Here is an 8,389-nt window from a genome sequence, read left to right as displayed (position 1 = left end):
GTTGCTGTCTTTCTGATTTTGGTAATTTTAAGTCTGCAGCAGCAGAACTCATAAACCCCCTTTTCTTCCCGCCAGGTGTTCTGTCCCAGGGAGTTAGGGCTTTATGATTTTCCACTGTGCTGCTGCCGTTTTCCCTGCCCACAAGGTGGCAGCCTAGTCACACTCAGCCTGCAGAGGCTTCGCTGAGCTGCTGTGGGCTCTGCCCAGCTTCCGTGTGAACTTCCCTGCAGTCCCTCTGTGCTTTCTCTTGGAGCTGCACTCCCAAGTTCCTCCTAACCGGCCATCTTGGATCTCCCTCTGAGTCATTAAATTAATCCTGGGAATTTACCTGGCCTTTGGACTTCCTGTCATTTGAGATAAATTATTCTTTAGGTCCATTTTAATCCAAGTTATTCATTATTCTCTGTGAAAGGCATTATGATATATAGTCCAAATTTATTTCTTAAACCCAGACTTCTCCTTGAATGTCCCACTTGGATATATAACTGTCTATAGCACATTTCTGTCTAGAATCCTAAACTAATCATAACCTTACCTAGTTCTGAACTCATCATTTCCCCACTTTTAAACCTGTTTCACATGCACTTCCCATCTTGTTGTAATGGCATCATCAAGCTCTCAGGACAGAAATACAGGTAATATTTACGACTCCCCCCTGTATTTGATGTCCCACATCCAATAACTGGGTTTTATCTCTAATATATACATATATATTTGACTTCCACCCTATAGTCCATCCAGCACTTCATCCTCATCTTGTAATAGTAATATCTTCCCTAATTATTTATCTAGTCTCATCCTCGTCCTATAAAATCCATTTCTAAGTTGCTGTAGAGTGATCCATCCAAAACAGAAATCTGATTATTATTCATCTGCTCCAGTGTCTCATTACTTAGAGAATACATCCAAGTTTCTTAACTGAACACTCACATTCATGCATAATCTGACCCTTATCCACGTACTCTTGTTCATTCATTTTATCCTCGAATATTTCTTGATTGCTGAGATATGATAGTCATTGGAAATATAGGCAGATGTTCTTCCCTGCCTTCCCTAGCTTTGGGAGCTTACAGTCTAGTGAGGAAGATACTCACTAAGCAAATGATTACCCTCGTGATGAGTGTAATGGGGAAGTACAGTATGCTAGCTTCTTCTCTCATCAGTACTTGCCTGACCATTCCCTCTCTCTCTCTTTTTTTTTTTGGAACAGAGTCTCTGTCACCCAAGCTGGAGTATAGTGGCCTGATCTCGGCTCACTGCAACCTCTGCCTCCTGGGTTCAAGCGATTCTCCTGCCTCAGCCTCCTGAGTAGCTGGGATTACAGGTGTCTGCCACTATTCCCAGCTAATTTTTGTATTTTCAGTAGAGGCCAGTTTCACCATATTGACCAGGCTGGTCTCGAACTCCCGACCTTGTGATCTGCCTGCTTCCCAAAGTGCTAGGATTACAAGCGTGATCCACTGCACCTGGCCCCCTCTCTTATTCTCTTATTATATTACTACACTGCTTACAGTTCTTCACATAGACCAGGCTGTTTCTTGCCTCTATGCTTTTGCCCAGGAAGTAGTTCTCTCTGCCTGAAATGCTTTCCTCATGTTTCTTCACTTGGCTAACTCCTCATTGTCCTTAAGGGTTCAGCTCAGCTTCCTCCAGGAAGCTTTCTTTGAATTCCCTAGACTCAATTTGATGCCCTCATCTAAACTTCCATAATATGCTTTGTGTTCTTCTTTCTTAACAAGTGTACCATGTTGCACTTACTGTCTACTAGTATTATTGTTAAATTTATTGTATCTCTTTCTTTGACTAGATTGCAAGCTCTTAGAGGATAAAGACTGAGTCATATTTAGTTCTTCTCTATCTTATGGCACATAAAATATAGTTACCAAGAGATTTTTATAACTGAAATTTCTAACCAGATTTAAATTTCCCAAGCATTGGGTATGTTTTATAATTTTACTAAGTATGCCCTCCTGGATCATTTACATGTTTCTTGTTTTGCATGACTATACCCGTCATACCTGTTCCTCATATATTACAAATCTTACTTAATGTTACCTGCTGGAATCCCCTTTCCTCTATAGTTGGTGAGTTCCTTTTGCCCACCAAAACCGAATATGCTGTAAGAAAGCTTATTGGATGTTGCCAAAAGGAAATAATCACTCCTTCTTCTGTGGTGTCTCTGCATTTTTACACACTTCTACTGTTGCATCTAGAACACAGTATTATAATTAGCTCTTTACGTGCTTGGTCCGCAGTATAAATATAGTAGCATAGTAAAGGTTTTGATAGAGGTGTAATGAGAGCATCGCAGAGGTCCTAATCCGTTTGGAGAATGTCACTGTTGGGAAAATCAAAGCAGGGTGGAGGTTGCCTAGTTCAGCGTCTTCATGTTTTGATGGGGAAACTGAGGCCCTGAATGTCTGAGTCAGTTTCCTCCTCTGTAAAATGTCTAGTTATCTGTGATCTGTGAGTCAGAAACTATGAATTATTTTTTTAAGTATAATGAGAATCAAGTTTTATATAATCCCACTCTTGCGACTCTCTAGTTTCTGAAGGACAAAGCATTTTGATAGAGTCTCAGTGAACTGCAAAGGAAAAATAGCTCCCAAAGTTATTTAAGTGCCTCTGGGAGACAAATTCAAAGAAACTTGGTTATTGAAAATACAGTAATGTATTGCCTCCAATAGATGGTGTTTTTATTAAATAGAAAGAGGGCAGGCAGTTCAGCTCAGTACAATTCAAAAACCTTGTATTGTCTGTGTTCTGAAGTGTGTGTGCTGGGATGAATGGGATGAGGCTCAGTGACTGATCCCCAAAGACTCAGAGGCTCAGAAAGCCTCTGTCATAAACCTAAGGTGGGATTCTGCTGGGGATTTTCACAAGTGTGAAAAAACAATCTCCCAGTTTATGCCCTATTAATGGCAAGCAATTGAACTGCATCTTCCCTAGGAACATATTCAAATAAGAAAATTCTTCGTCAAGAATCAACAAACAAGTAAATAAACTCTGCTGGGGGCTCAATAATACTTGAAATTAATGAAGTTCCCAAGGTAAGGCTGACAAGAAACATTTGTGTTTGTTCCATTCCAGGATGCCATGCCCAGAGAAATCATTGGTGCATTGGAATAGTCCTTGGACTTGGAGCCAGAAGTGTAGTTCAAGAATCAGCTCTACCATTCATTGGTCTGGTGACTTTAGAAAGTTCAACTCCCAGAGTCTTGGTTTCTCCATTTGTAAAGTGGGCATACTGGTTCCCTCTCACAGGGTTCTTGTGAAGATCAAAATAAGTCATGGATGTGAAAGTTGAATAAACTTCAAGCTTACTATGGTAATCACAATAAACAGTGTATCTAGGAGATGAGAAGGAAGGAGAGTAACACTTAAATTCAAGTGCTGTGTCTGATTTCTGTGTCAGTGAGAAAGATAGTTTTGCTTTCCAATTCTTTGTGAAATGAAAACATCTATATTAATGTATATTTGAACACAAACTTTAGAGGACTATATAAGAATGATTTAGGATTAAACATGGTTACATATAGCAATGTAGAAACAGCAAATAAGAACTTTTACAAAATAAATTTTAAGTAAAATATAGGGAAATAACCACCTATATGTTAAGTTATTATTCTGAGAACACCTTTTCATGTATGTGCTCTAGTGGAACTGAAGGATCATGTGGACCTTGATGTCTGAGACTACATTGCAGTTTAACTGAAACTCTCTTGTGAACATGGAAGTGCACATCAGAAATCCAAGGAAAACTGTATTTCAGTAGGAGGTTTTTAAATTTTTTGCATAAAAGTCTATCAGTAGAATATACTCTTTAAACATAATAAGCGTCAAAAATTTGATTCTATTCTAAGTTAGAAGTGGTAATATAAAGTTAAAAACTAACACTAGCTACGATCTGTTTAGTAATGAAGAAAAAACCTGAGGCTGGTTTTTAAAGATTAATTTGTTAATTAGGTGAACATCTGGGTTTTGGTTCATCACTTCCCTTGGAAACCTTGATTAATTTATGAAACTTTCATCCTCATTTACTAAAAAAGCAGTGAGTCATCTGGTGTTACACACCAATGACAGCAAAAGTTAATTGGATTCTAGATCCTTTCACATTTCTGCTTACAGCAATTCCTTGCTGCTTTGAGTGGAACCATGCGCTAAGGGAGTCTGTGTATTTTTGTGTGTGTGTGTGAGAGAGAGAAATGAGAGGAATTACAAGTAATTGAAAAGTGAGCTTGAAAAAATAAGAATATATATTTGTATTTTCTTCGGTTTGGGGTAAGAAACTCTGGAGGTATACACAAAATAGCCAAGCCAAAACCCAAAACTATCAAACACAGTTACTTCAGTACTTGGGTTTTTTTTAAAAATAGGGTTTTGATTTGTGAATCATGTGAATGTATTATTATCTTTCCAGGACAGAGCTGTTGACGGTTGTTTGTGGATTAAAGTGTTTCAGGGTTGGGTTTAGGAAGGGAAAGACAGTAATGTAGTTACAGTTCATTGTAGTTAGTGTCTGCCCTCCAAGTAAGAGATGTATCAGCAAAGAGAACACCCCCAAGGAAGGAGGGGGCACAAGACTGAGAAAGGAGGGGAGAGATGAATGGAGCTGTGGTGGATGGCTGACATACTTTCTTCTGGCCCTGCTACTTACAAATTGCATTCAGCGTAGAAACCCTTCCTTAGATATATACCTGTATACGGCACATGATCTTGGCAGTGTGAAACAATACCCACTGATGAAGGCCACTTCATCACACTGGTTCTTAATCTCTTTCTGCTTTTGCTTTGCCTCTTATTGTTCCTTCATCCTGTTTTCCTTATCAACTTTATTTTTTGGGTATATTTTATCTTGTGATTTTATGCATTTATATGAGGTACCATGAATCTTTTCTGGAAATGGAAGGGGTATGAATAAATATATACATAACTAATCTGGGGAAATGCTAACAGGTTATTTCGGAGGGGTAGGATTATGAGTGATTTTAATTGTTTTATGGTGAGTCTTATGCATTTCCAAGTACACATATATTTTTACAAGGGGCATGAATTTCTTTGCTAATCAGATACAGTAGTTTTTTTTTTTTTTTTTTTTTTACTAAATCTAGAAGAAAAGACTTTTGGTAGAATGGATGAACTTTTCCAACAGGAAAATATATAAGGGCAGTACAGAGAGAAGACCAGAAAGCAGTCATGGGACTAAAGTCTTAATTTTCTTTTCACCATGTGCTTCTGTGAAAATACAGGAGGGGCAATGTACCTACAGTGGTTTGCTTGAAACTTTTAAAAAAGAAATTCTATTTTTAAGATTTCTTTTCTTCTCTTTAAAATAGTAGACCATGAGAGAGCAAGATCTTTATTTTAATAATTCCTTATAATCTAGATTTTATTGCACATTGGGAAATAAGGATGAAAAAACCAAAGTCTACAATCTGATTTTTATGTGATATTTTTACTCTATGAGACAAATAATTAAGCACAAAAAGCAAAAGCAGAATAATTTATTTGAATCCATCTTTCCTTGAACAAAAATAAAAATAAGACTTTAATAGTCATTTCCTTGAGTGTTTACATGTCTTCTCAAAAATACTACTGGTGGTTAAAAGAAAAGAGAAGGCATAGTTTTGGTTTTGTGACAACCATCCTTATTATTTTGTAGCACATATAACAAGATAGAAATTTGGACACAAAATTCAAACATAAATTTAGCATTCTTAACACGAATGAAAATATAACAAAACAAAGTCTGCTGAAAAATCTACCAATGTAAAATTTCCACATTTGTAGGAGAGACAGGTTAGTCTCTGTGTTGATGACAGTGAAAGTATAAAGTAAACTAATTGAGCTTTGTAGAGATATTTCATAGAAAAGGAATGAGGAAACCCCAGCCACTGTCTTGACTGAGGAATATTTTCCCAACATGTTTTTCTGCTACACAAGACATTGTGAATATGCGGGAAAACCTGCAGTTCAATTTGCATAAGTGCCTCTATTCTGCATGTAAAGAAATAATGAGTAAGAGGTGTTGGTCTTGGTTTCTTCACTGACTCTGGATGAATACTTTCCTACTGTTTTTCCTTAAAATGTTTCTTCAGAATTTCACTCCAGTGTACTGGTTAGCCCGTGAAAGTTCACCTAGTAAAGAGATCACAAACTATGTAAACAGTTCTATAGATTTTTCAGGTCTGCAGGTAAACAAACCTTAAGTTATTTTATTCCTTTCCAGGGCTACAAATTAGATGAATGTCTTGAGCTAGCTCAAGAAAATTACATTTATCAACAAAAAAATGTGAGACTAAGCAATTATTAAATTTTATAGATAATTTCCTTTTGAAACTTAAGGTTTACTTAATTTGAATGTCCTGTTTTCAATATACTAACTTAAGTCTTGGGTTCAATATAAACCGTACCAAGAGCATTTAATGAGGTCAATAGACAACACTGAAATACATCCAGCCATAAGTTCAATAAATAAATAATTGGTCTGAGTACTAGAATATGAACACAGACCAATTTACCAATTGGTTAAACAGCAGTCCAATTAGGTAATAGACATATGAAGTTAAGAAGATAACACTGTTAGAACAGTCTAAGAGCCAAAGAATAAAATTGTTTGGCTGTCTTTCCTACTCAGAAGTAACTGCCAAATAAAAGAAAGCAGTGAAATTAGAATTCTTTCCACAGAGCTGGCACATTCATGTTGGGAAATGGAGATGGGAGAGATTCACCAACCACCTATAATAATGCATTATTCATGAAGTTGATCTTTGAATTTAATTGGACCTGGAGGAGAATAAAACCATAGGCAATCAGGAAAGAAAAATGCTCTCTGCATCTATAGGTGGCATTTATTCTACTGAGAAATATTTATTTTACTAAGAATCACTAATCTTTAGTTAAAAAAAGTAAACAGCAGCCCACTGAACTATGAAATCTTGAAAAGATCGAGTCTTATTTAATCTCTTGCCCTACCACATAGTAAATGTCCTGGAAATGTTTGTGAGTTAATTATAAGTAAAATTAGTACAGAATAGTTTCTGATAAAGAAAAAGGAAGCATTTCACTTATTTATTTAAACAATTTAGAATAGGTAACATAAATCTGAATTCAAATAAAATAATACTTTAAAAATATTGACTCCCCATTTAGATAAAGGTGGAAGACAGACAGAGGAGGAAAATTTTAGGAAGAATATTACAGATAAGGGAGACAATTATAGAGAAAGAGAAGAAAAGAGAACGTTAGACTCGACAAAGGAGGGATTCAAAGAATGAAGGCAAAGGAAGAGAGAGCCACTGGAAGACAAAGACGTACACAGAGAAACTAACACAGAAAAAGACTGAGAAAATGGGAAAGAAGAAGGTGAGAAGAGGAGGCTGTGGGAGTTGGAGATGTTACTCAGCTTGTGCTGGCAGCGTGAGCCGGGGTCTTGAGGGTGACTGCCTTTTGGAGGAGCATGTGCTAACAGCAGTAGTTTTGAATACTTTTTTCATATGCTTGATAAAGAGCATTTCTGCTTTGTTTTCAATTCTCAAATCTTATTTTTGAAATAAACTTTTATATCCTTAAAAAAGTCAAAAGATTTTGCTAGTGCTGAAAGTCATCTAGTTTCAAAGGGTGTTTTTTTGAAAATCGATTTTTTGACATGAAAAACAATCCAATCACTTTATTTTGTGTTCTGAAATTGTAGCTGTCATATTCACAATTTTGACTTAAAATTTATTTCATTCTTGAGAACCTTAAAAGATAAACTCCAAGTTGTCATTTGGTCTGTTTGCATTCTAATGTGAAAAATTGATAGTTAGAAGAAATGATATATAGAGAAATGAATTTAAATAGGATACAAATTTTAATTAGATTAAATCTTAGAAAGCAGACTTAATCTCAGAATTCTTTCAATGCCTTATATTTAACAACAAACAAATTTCCCCTAGTTTTCTTTTATAGACAGTAAAGAGAATTAGGTATCATTTTAGAGTGCTTTTATTCTTAAAATATTATGTAATAATATCCTATTCTTGTGTTCTACTAGATATATAATACAATGCTTTACTTTTTTTTTTTCAAACTGTAAGTTCCTACATCCATCAGAGTCTGTTCCTAATTTATGTGACTCTAGGTAAATTTTATCTGATGAGGCTCTCTGAAGTATCTTGCCACTTATTTAGTCCTTAAATGACGCACAGTGCCCGCCCCCCAGGACTAGGTTTCGTCCCCATAAGATGATTTCCCATGCATTTGTACTCCTTGCTGTTATTTTTGATATTTTCCCAGAAGTGTGCATGAATTACTTTTCTGGAACTGTTTCTTTTGCCAGAGGGGAAGTTTCTGTAAGTGGTTATTGATGTTCTTTTCAAAGTCAATAAATGACAAAGAAATGATGGAA

General features: G+C 36.0%; 1 protein-coding gene across 2 annotated transcripts in view; it reads right to left on the bottom strand.

Moving 5' to 3' along the window:
• Nucleotides 1-5,345: 5,345 nt before the first annotated feature.
• HEPACAM2 (HEPACAM family member 2) overlaps nucleotides 5,346-8,389 on the bottom strand; it is a 35,651-nt gene continuing 32,607 nt past the window's right edge. The window contains exon 10 of one of the 2 annotated variants that reach the window (XM_012450805.2): nucleotides 5,346-6,786. In XM_012450805.2, the coding sequence (XP_012306228.2) occupies nucleotides 6,777-6,786 (10 nt within the window). In that variant the 3' untranslated portion in view covers nucleotides 5,346-6,776. The remainder of the gene's footprint in view (nucleotides 6,787-8,389) is intronic. The other variant, XM_012450806.2, reaches the window with a different exon arrangement.

The sequence above is a fragment of the Aotus nancymaae genome, unplaced genomic scaffold (genome assembly GCF_030222135.1).
Source record: "Aotus nancymaae isolate 86718 unplaced genomic scaffold, 86718_ANA_hifiasm-v0.15.2.pri h1tg000025l, whole genome shotgun sequence".
NCBI lineage: Eukaryota > Metazoa > Chordata > Mammalia > Primates > Aotidae > Aotus > Aotus nancymaae.
The sequence above is the reverse complement of the archived record's forward strand: the minus strand, read 5'-3'. Positions and strand labels throughout refer to the sequence as shown.